The sequence below is a fragment of the Mastomys coucha genome, unplaced genomic scaffold (assembly GCF_008632895.1).
Source record: "Mastomys coucha isolate ucsf_1 unplaced genomic scaffold, UCSF_Mcou_1 pScaffold3, whole genome shotgun sequence".
NCBI classification, from domain to species: Eukaryota; Metazoa; Chordata; class Mammalia; order Rodentia; family Muridae; genus Mastomys; species Mastomys coucha.
The window spans coordinates 20834128-20852690 of record NW_022196909.1 but is presented as its reverse complement, the minus strand read 5'-3'; the positions used below and the strand labels follow the sequence as shown (position 1 = coordinate 20852690).

Genomic DNA, 18563 nt, shown 5'->3' with positions numbered 1-18563 from the left:
ACTGGGTTACTCTGTATACCCCTGGCTATCCTAGAACTCACGCTGTGACCAGGCTGGCCTCAAACTCAGAAATCTGCCTGCCTCTGCCTTTCAAATGTTGGGATTAAAGGCGTGCGCCACCACTGAGCTGAAGGGTTTGCTGCCCCTTAGAATGAACAACAATATGAACTAAGTAGTACCCTCAGAGCTCCCAGAGACTGAACCACCAACCAAAAAGCACACATGGTGTGACTCATGGCTCCAACAGCATATGTATAGCAGAGGATGGCCTAGTTGGTCATCAATAGGAGGAGAGGCCCTTGGCCCTGTGAAGGTTCTATGCCATAGTGTAGGGGAATGCCAGGGCCAGGAAGTGGGAGAGGGAGGGGTGGTGTGCTCGGGGAGAGGGGAGAAACATGGTTAGTTTTTTTGTTTTTGTTTTTGTTTTTGATATTTTTTCAGGGGGGTAACCAGGAGAGGAGATAACATTTGAAATGCAAATAAAGAAAATATCTAATAAGAAATAGAATAAAAAGTAAGTTAAGTACTATTAAAAAAAATTTTGGAGTTCTGTTCTTACAAATTTTTATATAATGTACCAGGCAGTAGACTTATCCTAATAAAATTATGGGTAAAATGAAAACTAGTAGGTTTTATTGGGTTGCTCATTTATTCTGACCCATCATTAGAGTTGTTTGTATTGTCTTTGTTCCTGTGTGGTGGGGGTATGGATTTTTTGTGATGTTGTCTGTTTTTCACTCATTGCTGTGACAAAACACCTGACAAGAAACAATGTAAGGGAGGGAGGCTTTATTCCGGCCTGCAGTCCCTGGGTCATGGGAGAGAAAGCATGGCATGCAGGAAGACCTGGCTGCTGCATCTCTGGTCAGGAAAACAGAGGGTGAACCAGAATGTGTGTTTTGGGTGTAAAACCCCAGGGCCCGCTCCCAGTAACCCACTGCCTCAGCCAGCTCCTTCAGGTTCTGTCAGTTTCCCAGTGCCCCAGTTGGGGACCAAGTGTTCAAATACATAAGATGTAAAGGACATGTTACGTTCTAACATAGCAGTAACTATGAAGAATATTCCTCCGATTCTAGAACATAGCTAGAGTGGGAATGGAATACTTTCAGTAGGAAGTATAAATATATAACCGATGATCCAAGCTCTAGTTAGAGCAGTGGTTTCAAATCTTCTGTTGGTTTTTACAAGAAAATATGAAATAATTGTATTAATTTCATTGTTGAACCAATATTAATTTTACCAAAATAAAATAGAATTTATGTATGCATATATTATGGTCAAACATGTTTCCCTTGGAAAAACTCCTGAAGCAAAAATGAATGGTATCATATATTTTTCCCTAAAAGATGTTCTGTATTCATTTATTTCCTTAAAACCTAATATTCAATTATTAGGTAATTTTTATAGGGTTCTTTGTACTTTGAGCCTGCATATATAAGGTACATATGAAATGAATGACTTTTCATGTTTAGTCCTCTTCTCAAGCTGTGTTACATGCATATGCAAATTTTCTCAAGTCTGAAACAACTAAAATCAGTCTATTTCTGATCCCAAACATTTTGAATTTGGATCAAAATAGATCTTATCCTGAAAGTACTTTGAGTAATGGAGCTTAGTTTTTCTTTGCATTCTGCATTTTATACCAAATCTGGGCCTCTCTTCTTTCTCTGCCCACACCTGACCTATCTACCATTCCTTTCCCCCTCCCTCCTTCCACTGAAGTCCCTCCTTCCATCTCTCTGCCTTCCATGACTCCTTTTCCCTCTTGCAAGTGGTATTCAAGCACCCTGACTCGGGCCTTCCATCTCGTTTAATTTTTTGGGGTCATATTAATTTATAGAAAGACTTGCTGTCTCAAACAAAACAAAGCAGAACAATGGTAGCAAATTGGAGAGGGAAAGGGAAGCGTATTAGCTTATCTGTTATGTTTTCTAACCCTGCAGGCTCGTGATATCTTTGCATTGTTGTGTTGTATAAATTTCTTTCATAGATGTCTCTGTACACAGCTGGCCTCTCCCTCTTTCCTTCTTATTTTTGTGGTCTCGGGTACTTGTATTAGAACAGTGAACAATGGCCCAGACAGCTGTGTACCTTTGCAAATAGTCACTGTCAGTGCCAAGTTAGTTTGTCGTGCAGACCTTGTGTGAGGAAGGGTACCTACCTGCTCCTGGAGTGGATAGATGTGACAAATGTTACAGAAAACATAATTTTGGATTGCTGTTGAATCTGATAGCCTCTTATCCCAGAACTCTGCTAAGATTCTTTGTCTGGAAGTTGTATAAACCATGCATTTATAAACGAATATTTTTTTATTTGCTTGTTTTGTCAATCATGGGATCTTAAAGAGTGTTTTAAGAAGGGAAGGACTGTCTTTGCCATTATTCCACGTTCTTTCATTAGAAATTAGTTTCCCGGTAGGGACAGTTCCTCATCTTATTCCTCCTCTCCCGTGTCCAAGAGGACGTCTCCTCCACCCTACCCCACCAGACCTCCCTACTCTCTGGGGCCACAAGTCTCTCCAGGGTTAGGTGCATCTTCTCTCACTGAGGCCAGATTAGGTAGTCCTCTGCTGTATATGTGTGGGGAGCCTCCTCTCAGCTAGTGTATGCTGCCTGGTTGGTGACTCAGTGTCTGAGAGATCTTGGGGGGTCTATGATAGCTGAGACTGCTGGTCATCCAGCTTTGAACTCAGTGGCACAGGGTAGGGGATATTTCCTAAACAGAACTACAATGGATGAGACTCTAAGGTAAAGAATTGACAAATGGAACTTCATGAAATTGAAAACCTTCCGTACGACAAAGGACATAGTCAGTAGGACGAATTGGCAACCTACAGATTGGGAAAAAAAAATTCACTAACCCCACATCTAACAGAGGGCTAATATCCAAAATATATGAAGTACTCATGAAGCTAACCTCCAAAAAAACCAAACAACCAAATCAAAAAAATGGGATATAGAACTAAACAAAGAATTCACAACAGAGGAATCTCAAATGGCCGAGAAGCACCTAAAGAAAAGTTCAACATCCTTAGTCATCAGGGAAATGCAAATCAAAATGAGCCTGAGATTCCACCTCATACCAGTCAGAATGGCTAAGATCAGCATCTCAGGTGGCTGGTGAGGATGTGGAGAAAGAACAACACTCCTCCATTGCTGGTGGGATTGCAAGCTAGTGGTTTTCTAAAATTTGTGTTGTCCAAAAATATTTCTTACTAGAATTTGCCATTTGTGAACAAGAAACACTGTGGATTAGGTAGCTGAGTGGTTAAGAATATGAGTGTGTAAGGTTAGCAGGGTTATTTTCTTATAGAAGAAATGACCTCATTTTAAAAATTAACAGTATCTTAAGACTTAATAAATCTAAAGAGTAGTCTGAACTATCCATCTAACCATCCATCCATCCATCCAGAGTGTTTCCTGTTATAGTTTGTGTGTGTTTCATGGGGGATAAGGATATAGATATATATTTCAGTTATCCCTCCCCTTCATCCCTTCCTACTTTCCCACCCCTCTTTCTGTAGAAAGTTCTTTGATACTACCCTTAATTGTTGTGTCTGACTAACAACAATGTAGAATACTCATGTAAAACATTTTTTTAGACAAGTTGGCATGAATGTAGAGGTTCTGTAGGGTAGGAATGAGTAAAACAGAAAATATATTAGACTGATTCACACTGTATACTTGTGTTGAAATACAGTGATCCCCACTAACTAGTACAAAGAATACAAAGAATAGTATGAAAACTTCTCATACAGGGAAATTTTTTCAGTCATATCTTTAAGACTTAAGCAATATTTAGATTACTCTTGGTATTTCAAGCAGTTTATTGGTATAATTTTTGCATATATAGAACACAAATTCTTATATATACACAGACACATGGAATTATAGCATTTTTCTACCCTTAAATCATCTTATGAAATTGTAGGCCTTTGTCCTTTACCCTTACAATTTTGCCATCCTTAACTCTTTAATCCACTTCTGTGCTTTCCTCAAGACTATATCATACTGGGTGTCATTATGCTTAGTATACAGTGATGTGTATTTCATAGAGAAACTTAAATGCTTTATCTTTTTATTTCTTTTTACTATTCTTCAACTATGGTTTATTTATATGTTGTACAGAAGCGTCTTGTGCATATATATTTGCAAATTTTTTTGTTCTATGAATTTTTTTTTTTTACTTTCTTGAGTGTATTTTTGGAAGTATGAACTGGTCTATTTTCTGTTGTCTTTTGTTGCTCATATTTTTGAGGTAGTACTTAAGCATCCTTTTTATGAAGATTTACTGCTATGTTTTAAGAGTTTTATAGTTTTAGATTTTAAGGCTGTTAGACCATTGGTTCACATCGAGTTAAGTTTTGTTTGTGGTTTCAGATAATAGTCTTTTTCTCCTTTGTCCTTTCTTTTCTCTTTCCCTTCCTCTCTCTTCCTCTTCCTTCTTTTCTCTGGTTATTCTATTGTTGCTTATTGAAAGACTTCCCCTTGCCTTGACTTTAGCCAGAAATAAATTCCCTATAGACACATGAAGGATTTTTATTGTTGTTGTTTTCTCTTGTTTGTTATGTTTATCTGTATGCCAACATGGCACAGTTTTGGTTTTGATTACATTGCTGTGAGTGTAGATATAGGAACCTCTGAATCCGAAACTGGTCCTTCCCTCCATCATCACAAGATTCTTTTTACTATTCTGGGTTTCTCCCAGTTCTGTATGAATCTGAGAGTTAGCTCACTGCTTTTTGGAAAAGAAGTCACTAGGGATTCTGAGAGAGATTGCACTGAATCGTAGAGTAATACGGGTTGTATGAAAAATCTCAGTATTATGTATTCTGGTTCATAGATACTGATTTTTATTTAGGATTTTAGTTTCCTTCAGTTGTATTTTGTAGGTACAGTGGAAACATCTTACTCTTCCTTAAAAAACATATTCCTCAGTAATTTTTGATGACATTATAGAAGGGATTATTTTCTTAGTTTCATTTTTAGGTTATTCATTATTAGGATAGGATACAATTGATTTTCAAATATTTATATCATCTTGTGCATTCTTGAAGAAAATATTAGTTCTGGTAGTATTTTCTGTATGTAAGATTATGCCATCTGTGAATAAATAGTTGTATTTCTTCTCTTTCTGTCTAGATGCCCTATATATCTTTTTCTTGCCTAAATGCCCTGGCTTAGAACCTCCACGCAGTGTTGAGTAGAAGTGGTGAGTTGAGACTTTGTCTTATTTCTGATCTTCGTGGCTAAGCATTTGCTCTTTTATGAAACAATGCCATAGTTAGCTGTTTCCATTGTTGTCCTTTATGAAGGTATAGAATTCCCTTCAAGTATACTTATTTTTTCTCATGAAAAAATAAAGTCATCTTTTTCTCATTTGTTAAACTAATTTGTGCAGTTTGTTTTATTTTATTGATAAGGTGTTCAGATTGGTCGGTTTTCTCACCTGTCGTGTCTGCTTTGTATTTGTTGCACTGATTTCTCTTTATCATAATGTCTACCCTCTATCTTTCTGTCTATCCATTTATCTAATCTGAGTTAAGACATTCAAATATGTCACTGGGTTTACTTTGCTAGCACTTCATGGATACTCTTTTATTTCCCTATCCCAAAGTCATTGATCTATAGTTTTCTTGTTATGCATTTGGTTTGAGTGTCACTAGTATTGGCTTTGAGAAACATCAGTTGAGAAATGTTTTTTGCATGTTTTTAATTTGTGCATAGTGTTAAGAATTGGAATTAACCTTTTAAAAAGATTCAATAGAAGCCATCAGTAGAATTTAATTTCTCCATAAATTGGTTGGCTGACAACAAAATCTGGACCTTGTCTTTTTGGTGGTCTGATGTTGGTCACTAAGCATCCTTTTCCTTGCTAGTCTATACAGATGCTCTGTAAGTTCTTGAGTTAGTTTTTCGATGCTGTATCTTTATAATGCATAATTCATTCTAGTCCCCCCCCCCGTTTGTTAATCCAGCTAAAGTTTTAAAGTCTTTGGAATTTCTTGATTCTCTCTATTGTTTGTCTGTGCTGTAGTTCATTTATTTGTGCACAGGAGTTACTATTTTCATGTCTGCTTTTCCTTTTTCTGATACCTTAAAGTTGAAAATAAAGTTGACCTGAATGAGTTTTTAAAAGGGAATGTATGATCATAAATTTCCTCTTAAGCACTTTTTACTACATTTCATACAATTTGCTTTGAATTTACTCATTTTTTTCATGCTTGCATACTTGATCATATCCACTTCCAGCTGTCTCTTATTTGTATTTGCATCCTAAAGTGTATATATTTTACTAAATTTTGGATCAATTGGTTATTACTCTTTTGGTTAATTAGCACGTATTTGAGAATTTTTCAAATTGTCATATTGATTTTTAGTTTCATTTCATTATGTTTACTGAACATACTTTGGATTATTCTCTTTAGAATGGATTGAGGCTTATCTTGAAGCCTGTAATATGACCTGCTGAAGATACTCTCTAGTGCTAGTCACTTATGCAGTAGTTACTGTTGCAAAGCAAACACTTTAATCAGCTTGTTGGGAATAACTTCTTGGTGTTTGATTCCATGTTTAATAGTGAGTGCGCTCTCAGGAGTGGAGTACTATGGTTTGAGTATGCATGTCCCCAGGAGTTCAAGTGGTAAAGGTTGGGTTACTAGAGTGATGGTGTTGTGGAGTAAGACTACGGGAAGTCTTGAGGTGTTAAGAGTCCACTTGAAGGAGACTGTGGGAGCCAGATCCATGTCTCCCTGACTGTGTCAGTTGCTTCATACAGTGGATTATTGTGGTAGTGGTCTTGTCCTACAGAAGTCCACTCACATCGGAAGTCATTGTGCTGCCAGAACTTCAAGACAAAGCAAACTCCTTCCCTTCCTAAGTTAGTAGCCCTAGTTATTGACTTAAGTAATGTGATAACTATCAGTGTACATGCTTCCTGTATGGCCTTGTACCTGAAATTTGAATACATACTTTTGTTAGGGAGGGAAACAGAATAAATGACTTCCAATGCGTAGAAGAACTCTTGAAATTGGAAGAAAAGCTGAGAATAAAAGAGACAGAATTGATATCAGGGGTATCTCTAAAGCTATGGATAGTTTACAGTTAGAGCTCAGATGAAAGACCATTGGCTTTGGGGAAAAACCGTCAATGGCCTGGATTCATGTAAGATGTAATGTCTTAGAAACTGATTTCTGGTGAGGGGACATAAAGAAGTTTATGTTTTCAATATTTTGTTCAAATGCAAATTAATAGGTGTTATTGAAAACATATTATATCTTACAAAGTAAAGCATTCTAACCCCTTCTTAGTATGCTGGTTATGATAATAGAAACAGTTTTTACAGTATTCGTGAACAGCTTTTACTAAGATAAGTATTTAATATTCTTAATATTTGCTAATTGCTACATATATATGATTTCTGAAAGTGCCCTTTTATTCCTTGGTCTATTTCCAGTAAAACTATATTATTTTCTATGTGAGTGTATATTTGTTTTTATAGCCCATTGCTTTCCTAGATGTTTATGATGGTTGCTATTGGTTTATAAATTTTAAGAGAAGTATTGCAGTGTTTAATAAATACTCAGGATTTTATAGAATGCTTATTATTAGCTGCTTATTGTAACATGGCTAAAATATGGATCCTGTATTAATCTTTTCTGATTATTTGTCTGTCTTTAGCTTAACATGTGTCAGTATTTCTCTTTGTTACTTGAGTTATTATGAGGATTTAGTTACATTTCTTATTCTTGTTGGATGTTAACCATTTTTCAGATGTCTAGAGAGCTCATAAGGTTTTAAAAGTCCTCAGTATGTCATCAGCAACCAAAATTCCTGACCTTTTCCTTGCAAGGGTGTCTTGCTATGTAACCCAGGCTGACCTGAATGAAACCTGTGATCACTTCTGAGTAAATGTGAATTAGGCATATACCCCTAGACCTGCTAGTTGGTTTGTATATCTCTATCAATAGACTATCATATAATACCTTTCTGTAAAATATTACATTTATGTTCAGATTCAGGTAGGTATTTCTTCAAACTTAGCTTTTCTATTATCTGTGTAATCCTGGATAATTCATGTAAGTTTCCTCAATTTAGGTTTTATAAAATCAAATAATATTAGTACTTGAATATGAAAAGATTAGGCCAGATTTTATAGGATTCGTGCTTATTATAGTTTTGACATATAATAAATGTTTTTATCCTGCTGACACCTTTAGAGTTGATAAGACAGGATCATTCTTCATATTTCATCTTGTTTTATTTTCCTTTTGCTTATTATATAACTTCATTAAAGAGCAAAAAAATTACATTTATCTTATACTCAGCAGGAGTTTTTGTCTTATGACTTTGTGTATGGATTCTCTAACAACAAAATTTGGTTAATTTAACTTCCTCACATTCGGATATAAGAGTGTAACAATCTGAAAAAAGACTAGTATATATGTGTGTATGTGTCATCTCAGCTCATATTTGAGGAAGTCTGGTCCTTTCCAGAAGGAAAAGCTGAGAGCTCTCACTGAAAGCCTCTGAGTCCTGAGCTTTGTTCTGGCTCAGGACTAAAGTCAGCTTACTCTTTGAAAGCTCCCGCATAGGAATGTAACATATCCATGAAGACTTTTCTGAGCTGTGTTTTACATTTCAGACTTATTCTGTATTTAAAATACATGAAAAATTTAGTACCCATTCATGATTGTTTAAAATCTTTTTCTAAGTCTAAAATGGCAGGTGTTCTAGTAAGCTGGTAGGTAGCTAATAATCTGTGGTCTTTGTAAAAACCAGAAAAATGTTGACAAGTAAACTAAATCCTAGAATTTAATTTGACTACACCAGAGAAAACTACAAATAATAATTATTCTCTGATGTAGACTTATGTATGCAAATTATAATTGTTTTTAAAAACAGAATTATAATCTTTAATTATATAACCACAAGTTGTCTTTATAAAAGTACTACATGCTCCTTAACATTGTAGAGATTTTTCTTTTATTTTAAATTAAGCTTATTTATGTATTCCCTTTAAAACCCAGTGTCAGCTCTTCCTCTCCTCCTGGTACCCCTTCAAGCAAGTTCTGCTCCCTTTTTCCCTTCCCCTTCTCTTTTGAGAAGATTAAGTACCCCTTGGGGTATCAACTCTCCCTTCCCCCTCCCAGCAAGTCTCAAGGGACTAGGCACATCTCCTCTTCCATTGAGGCCAGAAAAAGCTATCCATTTAGGGTGTGGGTTCTCCAGGCCAGCAGGCAGGCAGGCAGGCAGGCAGGCAGGCAGGCCACAGGCTCAGGGACAGCCCTTTCTCCAGTTTGGGGGACCTGCATGAAGACGAAGCTGTTCATCTGCGACATATGTGCAGGGGGCCTAGGTCCAGCCTGTGCTTGCTCTTTGGTTAGTAATTCAGTCTCTAGGAGCTCCCAAGAGTCTACGTTAGTTGACTCTGTTTCTCTTACCGTAGAGTCCTTGTTATTCCTCAGGCCCCTCAGTCTTTCTTCCTACTCTTCCATAAGAGTCCTCAAGATCCATCTAATTTCTGGGTGTGAGTCTCTACATCTCTTTCCATTGCCTGCTCCGTGGTGCCTCTCAGAGGACAACTAGGCTAGATTCCTGTATGCAGGAACAGTGGAATATCATTAATAGTGTCAGTTCTTGCCCATGGGATGGGACTCAGTTTGGGGCAGTCATTGGTTGGCCATTCCCCGAGTCTCTGCTCTGTCTTCGTCTCTGCACGTATTGTAGGCAGGGCACATTCTGGCTCAGAGGCTCTGGGTGGGTTGCTATCCTTACCCTTTCACCCGGAATCTTGCCTGGGTACAGGAAGTGGCTGCTAGGAATCTCAGCTAGAGTCTCTCCCATAGCCCCTCTAAGGCCTCTCCCCACCCCGCGTCTCTAGCACCTCCTAGAGATCACTCCCCTGCCTTCTCTACATATCATCTCCTCTCTACTCCCCATCCCTTCTTCCACCCATTTCTTTTTTCCATTGATCTAAGATATCTATTTTTGTTTTCCCCTTCTGAGAAAAATTCAAACATCTTCCTTGTGATCACCTTGTTATTTGGCTTTTTTGGGTCTGTTGATATAGCATGATTCTCCTGTAGTTTATGGCTCCTATCCACTTACAAGTGAGTACATACCTTGCATGTCCTTTTGGGTCTGGGTTACCTCACTCTGGATGATGTTTTCCAGTTCCATTCATTTGCCTGTGAAATTCGTGATATTCTTGTTTTTAATGGCTGAGTAGAGGTTCACTGTGCAGATTTACCGCAGTTTCTGTATCCATTCTTCAGTTGAGAGACGTGGGTTATATCCAGTTTCTGGCTGTTACAAATAAGGCTACTATGAAGATAGTTGAGAACTTCTTTTTCAGGTTGACTCTTGTCTTAAATCTTATTTCCTGTGTCTGGTTAGTTTGACTTCATTGTTTTGCTACACAGGGTTGTAATGGGTAAAAGCTTACTTTGTTATTTTCTTTTAAAGTTATTTGAATTGCTGGGACCCGAAGGACTTGATCTGATTGAGAAGCTACTCCAGCACAGAATTACAATTGTAGATCGATTTCTTAATTCCTCAAGTGATCATAAGTTTCAAGTTCTTCAAGGTAAGGATCTGGTAGTAATTGTAATCTAAGAGATAAATTTGTGGGCATAGGGTCAGTACTAAGTGGACTTGCTGAGCTATCTGAAAAGCATGACCTTCGGAGGCGGGAATGTTTAGGAGGCTATGGGGGGAAGTTGGAGGAGAGAATTGAGGAATAAATGCAACCATGTTTCTTTATCACTCTATAAAATTCAAGAGTAAATAACATGTTTTAAAAGAAAGATTTGTTGGTTAAAAAGTTGTAAGTGATTATGCTTTTAATTTGGCTTGTAATATTACTGATGCCAGTATATATAAAATTGACACATAGATGATCATGAAACAAATATGTGAAACAATTGTACCCTACATGGTAACACCCTGTAAACTCTATGTGTACAGGTAAGAACAGTGACAGTCACTTTCACAACTGCTATATAACTATCACTTTAAAAACACCTGGAATACCATGTGTTTTATATATATATATACATTTACATATATATATATTTAACCCCATCACCACCATCACCAAATTATGGAGAGTTGGATAAGAAACAAATTAGTAAAATAAAAGCTACCTGAGATATGACAGGGGCTGCCAGACTCAGGTTTCAAATAGAAAAATGAAAATGAAATTTATTGACACTTTTAGTCAAGTCTACCTTGCCAGCCTTATTAATAGGGATTTTAAAAAATCATGAGAATATGGAATTATATACCTTTAATTATGGAACATATGGAATCAATACCTCTATGTCGAGTTCTCTATGCTTACCTTTTTTCATGTCATTTTTTTCCCCCTGGTGATGGCTCCTAAAGGGCTTGACAAAAGCAGGCTTGACCTGAATTATTTATCAAATTCCTCTAATCCTCATAAATGTTCTTAGAAGGCTGGACTTGCATTAAGACTGTCTGAACCTTGGTCTTCTCTGGCAAGTTCTCTGACACTCATGTGCTCCTCTCACCAGACCACTTTGAGGAGCTAACAGTATTTAGGCAGACCTTTGTTAAGGTGGATTTTTGTTAAGGTGGATTTTTGTTGTTTGCCTAAGCAGTAGGATCACAGCAGCAGCAGCAAACACTATTCCTGAAGCCTTTTCCTGCAGCCCATCTGTGAGTTCCCTGTACTACAGGATTTAAGCCTTAAACCTCAGCGCACCATCAGGTTGGCGTAACAGTCTCAGGGCTAGGAAAACTGATTCGAGGCTTGGTTAGATTTGATTCTCCCACGAAACATTCCAATCAAGGCTGAAGACATAAATGTGAAATAAAACTGCCTTCATTTTAAAGTTGATTTAATTTCCTAGATTGGATCAATATATTTTTAGGTGGTATTGAAGATAATAAACTAAATTTAAATCTCAGAATTTAAAATATTGTTTTACATCAAAACCAACATTTCACAAATGCACTTCTAAGACATTATAGGGTGTAATATTTTAAGCAGTAAATAGTTTCTCAGCACCCATAGCCAAGTAATAGCTAGTTTAGAATTTAGAGGTGGGATTTTTATTGCTAGAAGAGAATTACACTTAAATATGTAGGTGTTTGATATAAAGCAGAACACACAGTTTTAAAAATTTATTGTTGCCTTTAATATTTCTTCTAGAGGGTAGATGGTTTGTATCCATAGTAAAAGAAAAATTGTACAGAATTTCTGCCTCAGTGTAGTCTCATTTGAAAAAAATTGTTCCTACTGTATTAATAACTGAATGAATTATCAGTCTGAAATTTAGGTTTTTTTGAACTGCCACTGCTTCTAATGTAAAATACTGTTTTAAAAGAAAGAAACTTTCAGCACAAATTTCTCTGTACCTTAAAGGAAGGTGAGGAGTCACTGCTGTAATTTAAGAACACCGAAGTGTTGTTCACATTCTCCATGTTGGCCTTGAACATAAGATCTACACTCTTTGATTGTAGGCCGCTTCTTGGTGCACTGTGCAGCCTCAGTCCACAAATAGTGGATCTAATCATTTTTTTCATGTAACGAATAAATGCCTACTAAAAAATAAAACAGGGAGCCAGTGTGTTTATATTGTTAAACTTGTAAGCCATGTTTCATTGATAACGTTTCAGTTCTTTCAAAAGGTTGAAAGCTTCAATTTTGGATTTCAAATGGACAGAAGGAACATAACCAACTACCATTGTTTTTGGAATTAAAGAATATACCTTTCAATTAAATTATTGAAATGTTAAAAAAATGATTGTTAGAAACTTGGACATTTGGAATTTAGCAGTTTGGTCTTTTTCCGGGGCTCTGAGCTCTTTAGATATACAGAGCAGCCCGTTCTACTCTGCCCTACTCCACAGGGAGTCCATGTGTACAGTGTTGTGCAAGATATAGTAGAGGAAAACAGCAGGGGTTAAGGACGGGTAAACCCTAGTTGTTTGTAAACTATTTTGACCATAAATGTAAAACTATATAAATGGAATAAGTTCATGGTCCAGGCTTGCAGTTTTGTAAATTCTGAAAAGGCTGTGTTTTCTTGGTTAGTATTCTAAATGTTACTACCAATATGTAGTAACAGTTTTTAAAACCTATATGATGTCACCATAAAGATGAGTTAGTACTCCCATTTATGCTAATTAGTACTCCCATTTATGCTAATTTGTATTCTCATTTTCCATATTTTACTCCATAATGATAAAATAGAAACATTGTTCTTCTTAATCAAAATTATTTTATTTTTCAGTGTAGGAAATTGAACTTAGGGCCTCACACATGCTCAGCAAGAATTCTACCATGGTACTATATTCCCAGCTGCCAAAAACTGAATTTAAATTGTTAAAAAGTATATTTGAAGCATCGGTCTAACCTGAAATGTTTTTTCGTCTTCTCAAATGGATTTTGTTTTTATTCTATATTGCATTGTTGTTAATGTTGCTACTACTATTTATGATTAACTGTATTGGTGAAAAACTTGTATATATAAACAAAAAGCTTTTAACAAACTTTTAACTTCCATAATATAAAAATTCTTTTTAGTAGATTTTTGTTTTATGTTAACTGAGACTATTTTTCTTAAAGTTTTTTAATGTGTTGGACCAGTGAATGTCTTAGTGGTAAATGTGTTTGCCAACAAATTTTTTTTTTTTTTTTAAAGATTTATTTATTTATTTTATGTGTATGAGTACATTGTAGCTGTACAGATGGCCGTGAGCCATCATGTGGCTGCTGGGACTTGAACTCGGGACCTCTGCTCTCTCCTTTCCCGCTCTCTCTGGCTCAGTACACTGTAGCTGTCTTTAGACACACCAGAAGATGGTGTCAGATCCCATTACAGATGGTTGTGAGCCACCATGTGGTTGCTGGGATCCGAACTCAGGACCTTCGGAAGAGTAGTCAGTGCTCTTACCCTCTGAGCCATCTCGCCAGCCCTGCCAACAAATTTAACAACTTGAGTTGATTATTTGGTTCACAGGGTTAAAGGAAAGAACTTACTTTGACAAGTTTTCTTTTGCCCGTTTTGACCATCATATCACATCTAAACACAGAAACACACCTCCATAGCTACACATCTTACACATTAATAAATGAATGTTTTTCTTTCTTAAAAAAATTTTTAGTAGGTAAGGAAATATTTTGAATAAAAAAATGTTTATTCCATTTCACTATTGTTAACATTCATTTCTATATTTTGAGGTTTCACATCCAGTGTTACTTCATAATTCTCTAAGTACTAAATTACACTTTTTCATAATTAAAACTTCTTACTGAGTATTCACTCTTTTGTTTGTTTTCTAAAATCACCGTATAGATAGAATCACTTATTTTCATTTAGAATATTTGGCTCATAATGAATTTGATTTCTTAAGTGAAGATAAACTTCTACCCTATGTCTCCAGCCTTCTACCAAGGAAATGTCAGGTGCCTGAGGCGTGGCAGGCCTCCACCAGGAGTGGTACTTGTGAATTAAAGTTTATTTTTGAGAGAAAGAATATGAAGTTCAGAATAAGGGGATATTGGGAGGAGATGGGAAAAGGCAAAGAATATAATCACTATATTATGTGAAAATATTTAAAAATTAAAAAGGATGTATCTAAAATACAGATTAAATTAGTCTATGCTGTTATATGACTCTCCTTTGACGATTAAACAAGTTTCTTTTCTGGAATAATTAGGTTTTATAAGAACATAAACTGTTAGTTTATTCTTCAGTAACATTTTATACGACAGTTGTTTCTATAGCTATTCTGTTCCTCCTGTTTCTGTAAGAGGGTAGACAGGACTATTCCTTTGACCATTCTCTGTAGATATATCTTGAGTTATGAAAAGAGTAAATGTATAACAATCTAGTATAGCAACGTTAATCATTTAGGGCAAAGTTGTATTTAATACATACCATTGTTATTTTACCGCACAACTGTAAAATGACAACTAAAATTTATAATTATATATTTAAAATATGAGCAAATTATTTTAAAACTGAAATTTAATTTTTGCATTCCTGATGTTATATCAAAAATTATATGATACTAGCATCATTATAGTATTGAATCTTTTAGAAGAAAAATTTGCTTACTTTTCTTTAGTATGCAGTATTATGTAGAGATCATTAAAATATATAATTTAGTAAACCAGCTATAAAAACTGGTTTGTTAGAGAATTGGATTCTGTTACGTTTTTTATAGTACTGCAAAATGGTTTTCATAAAGCTTAAGTCATGTCCAAAATTTATAATTTATTATATATTTTTAATTACTTCACAGATAGTTGTAAAAAAATTTTAGGAGAGAATGCAAAGCCTAATTATGGATGTCAAGTCACTATTCAGTCTGAACAAGAAAAACAGTTGATGAAACAATATCGACGTGAAGAAAAAAGAATTGCTAGGCGAGAAAAAAAGGCTGGAGAAGATGGGGAAGTTTCTGGAGAAGGAGTTTTGCCCTTTGATCCCAAGGAACTCCGGTTACAGAGGTAGCAAACAACAGATACTGGGACACGAGAACTTTACTGGTCATTGTTCTTCAGAAGTTCAGTAATTTGGTGATTCTCTTTAAAACTGATTTTCTATGATGAATAGAGCAGTCACTCTTTAGTTAGGATAAGTCTTGGTTGTATTCGCTCAAGTGACACATTTACGTACTGAGGTGAATAGCCCAAGTTGCTTTTGGTATACTTTTCAGTTAAGTTACACAAAGGCTACATGGATGTAGTTTGACATCTGTTTCTTTTTTCAATTTAATGATACTATTTCATATTGTTTATAAGTAGGAAAATAAAAATGATTGATGTAGTCATTTAAATCACAGTCAGTTCTCAACCTGTGGGTTGTAAAGACTTTGGCAAACCTTTCTCCAAAAATATTTACATTACAGTGAATAGCGATAGCAAAATTAGTTACATAGTAGCGATCAAAGTTTTATCATTGGGATCATCAAAAGGTTGAGAGCCACTGATCTAGATATTTAAACATCGAAATAGTAATTTATACCTTTTAAATATCTTTATGTTATAAAACATTAATTATAAAACACAATACTAAGTCATCCTTACTAATTATTGTATAAAAGTAGCACCTGGAAATTTATTTAATACCTACTTACTTCCCTAAAACTTCTTGGTTGCTAGTAATCTTCCATTTTTTTTTTTTTTAGTTCAAATTCTACTATTTTTATTTTATTTTAGTTTTAAATATGAAATACTGAATTTTACCAGTGAGAACCGACAGAGTAGGAGGGATAGAATATCTTTATGGAACAACATGGCATGAAAGTTAAACATAAAAATATTTTTTGAAAATTTTATAAATATGTACAAAGAAACATATCTATCTCTCATTGACTACACTCCCACTGTACTCTCCTTAATAGTTCTGCCCCCAGATTTCAAGTTCTTTTGTTGTTATTTTTTCTTTCCCTTCCTGGTCCACCCTCTGAATGTTACACATCCCATTCCCCCAACCTCCCTCCGAGAGGAAGTCCCCACCCCACCCATCCCTACTCTAGCAGACCTCCCCACTCACTCCCTGGGGTCTCTTAAGGATTAGGAACATCTTCTCTGACTGAAGCCAGACCAGGCAGTCCTCTGCTCTGTATGTGTCAGGGCTTCATATCAGCTAGTGCATGCTGCCTGGTTGGTGGCTCAGTGTCTGAGCAATTTCAGGTTAGTTGAGACTACTGGTCTTCCTATAGGATTGCCAAATTCTACTATTTTAAAATGAGAGTACCTAAAATAACAATTTATGTGACCTTTTATTAGTATATGGCTTCATTTTAAAAATAATAATGTCAAATCTGACCTGTTATTTTCTTTATTAACAGAGAACATGCACTTCTGAATGCTAGAAGTGCTCCAATTTTGGGAAGGCAGAGAGACACAGAGGTTGAAAAAATCCATTATCCTCATGTTTATGATTCCCAGGCTCAGGCCCGAGAAACATCAGCATTCATAGCTGGTGCCAAGGTATGTCATTGAATGTAACCACGTTTGGAAACAGGTGTTTTCTATTACTAGTGGATGCAGTATGCTAAACTGTATGTTAAAATAGTAGGAAAAATGGGATATTGTAGTATATCCTAAGTTCCTGAAATATATTCTGCATTCAGAACATATTTAACATTTTTGGATTGATTTAGTATATATTTATGAGTAACATTTTTGGATTGATTTAGTATGTATTTATGAGTTGTATCCATTGTATCACTGCCTGACTAAACTTGCAACTCTATCACATATTTTTCTCATTATGTGGGTATCCTTGTTCTCAAGAATACTGTGTAGCTGATGTGTGCTTTAAGTCATCAACAAACATACTGCGCTCTGTGCGTCCTGTGAGGTACTTGACTCCTGAATGTTTTATCGGTATTGCTTGTTTATTTTTCTTTTATTTAGATTTATTTCCTTTAAACTAGCTCGATTTATTTGCCAGTACTGTATAATAAAACCAGCAATTGTCTTCACCAGAGCAGTTGTTTTTACTGTTAATTGTTGGAATTTTATTTTTGATACTTACAGATGATTTTACCAGAAGGAATCCAGAGAGAGAATACCAAGCTGTACGAAGAAGTAAGGATCCCCTATAGTGAACCAATGCCAGTTGGGCTTGAGGAAAAACCAGTGTATATCCAGGATTTAGACGAGGTAAGATGAAGTCTTTATCTAATAGGAGTTCTGAGTGTGCGGGTTGCCATTGGTCAGTGCAGTTAAGAATATAGATAATTGGTTGCTTAAGAAGTATACTTTTGTAGTATGCATGGTGAAAAATGTATATGTGAGTTCCTTTGTACATCAAACACATTCATATATGCCATTGCATTACCTGTGTTTTCTTGTGTTCATTTTGCTTACTTTAACCTTTTTGCATGTGTGTGTTCATATGTTTGTATTTATACATATGTGAGTACAAGTTCAAGTGCCTGCATGTTTGCCTGTAACTCTAGAGGTCAGAAATGGATGGTATGTGTATTTCTCTAGCACTGTCTACCTTATATTTTGAGATGGGGTCTTTCACTGAAGCTGGGGTAACCAAGTAAGCAATAGGCTTCTATGATGAAAAGCTAAAAGACATTGAAAACAGAATTTGAAGAAATCAAAAGACAGAAAGAAATCCAATGCTTATGGATCAGTACGATTTACGTAGTACAAATGGTCATCCTATCAGAAACAATGTACAGATGCAATATAATCCCCATCTCAGTTCCAAAACAATTTTTCCCAGATATTGAACGAATAATTTTCAGGTTCACATGAAATACAAATACAAACAGAAACCCAAACAAAAAACAAAAAAGGGAAAATAGGATGGTCAAACAGTCTTAAATAAGAAGACCTGCTGGAGACGTCACTAAAGCTAATTTTAAATTCTCCGAGAAATCTATAGTAGTAAAACTAGCATAATGCCGGCACAGAGTCAGAAACATTATCAGTGGAACTGAACTTCAGACCCAGACACAAGTCTACACACGGTGGGCACCTGACAGGAACATTTTGTCCTCTTCCCATTTGTGCTTCCTGATTAACCTACACTTTTGTCACATACTTAAAATATAAAA

At 35.8% G+C, this 18563-nt stretch overlaps 1 protein-coding gene across 2 annotated transcripts in view; it reads left to right on the top strand.

Moving 5' to 3' along the window:
- Positions 1-18563, top strand: part of Ascc3 (activating signal cointegrator 1 complex subunit 3) — a 267615-nt gene that overhangs the window by 38914 nt on the left and 210138 nt on the right. For both annotated transcript variants that reach the window (XM_031347189.1, XM_031347190.1), the window contains 4 exons: positions 10467-10587; positions 15279-15486; positions 16833-16974; positions 17527-17652. In XM_031347189.1, coding sequence (XP_031203049.1) covers positions 10467-10587; positions 15279-15486; positions 16833-16974; positions 17527-17652 — 597 coding nt within the window. The remainder of the gene's footprint in view (positions 1-10466; positions 10588-15278; positions 15487-16832; positions 16975-17526; positions 17653-18563) is intronic.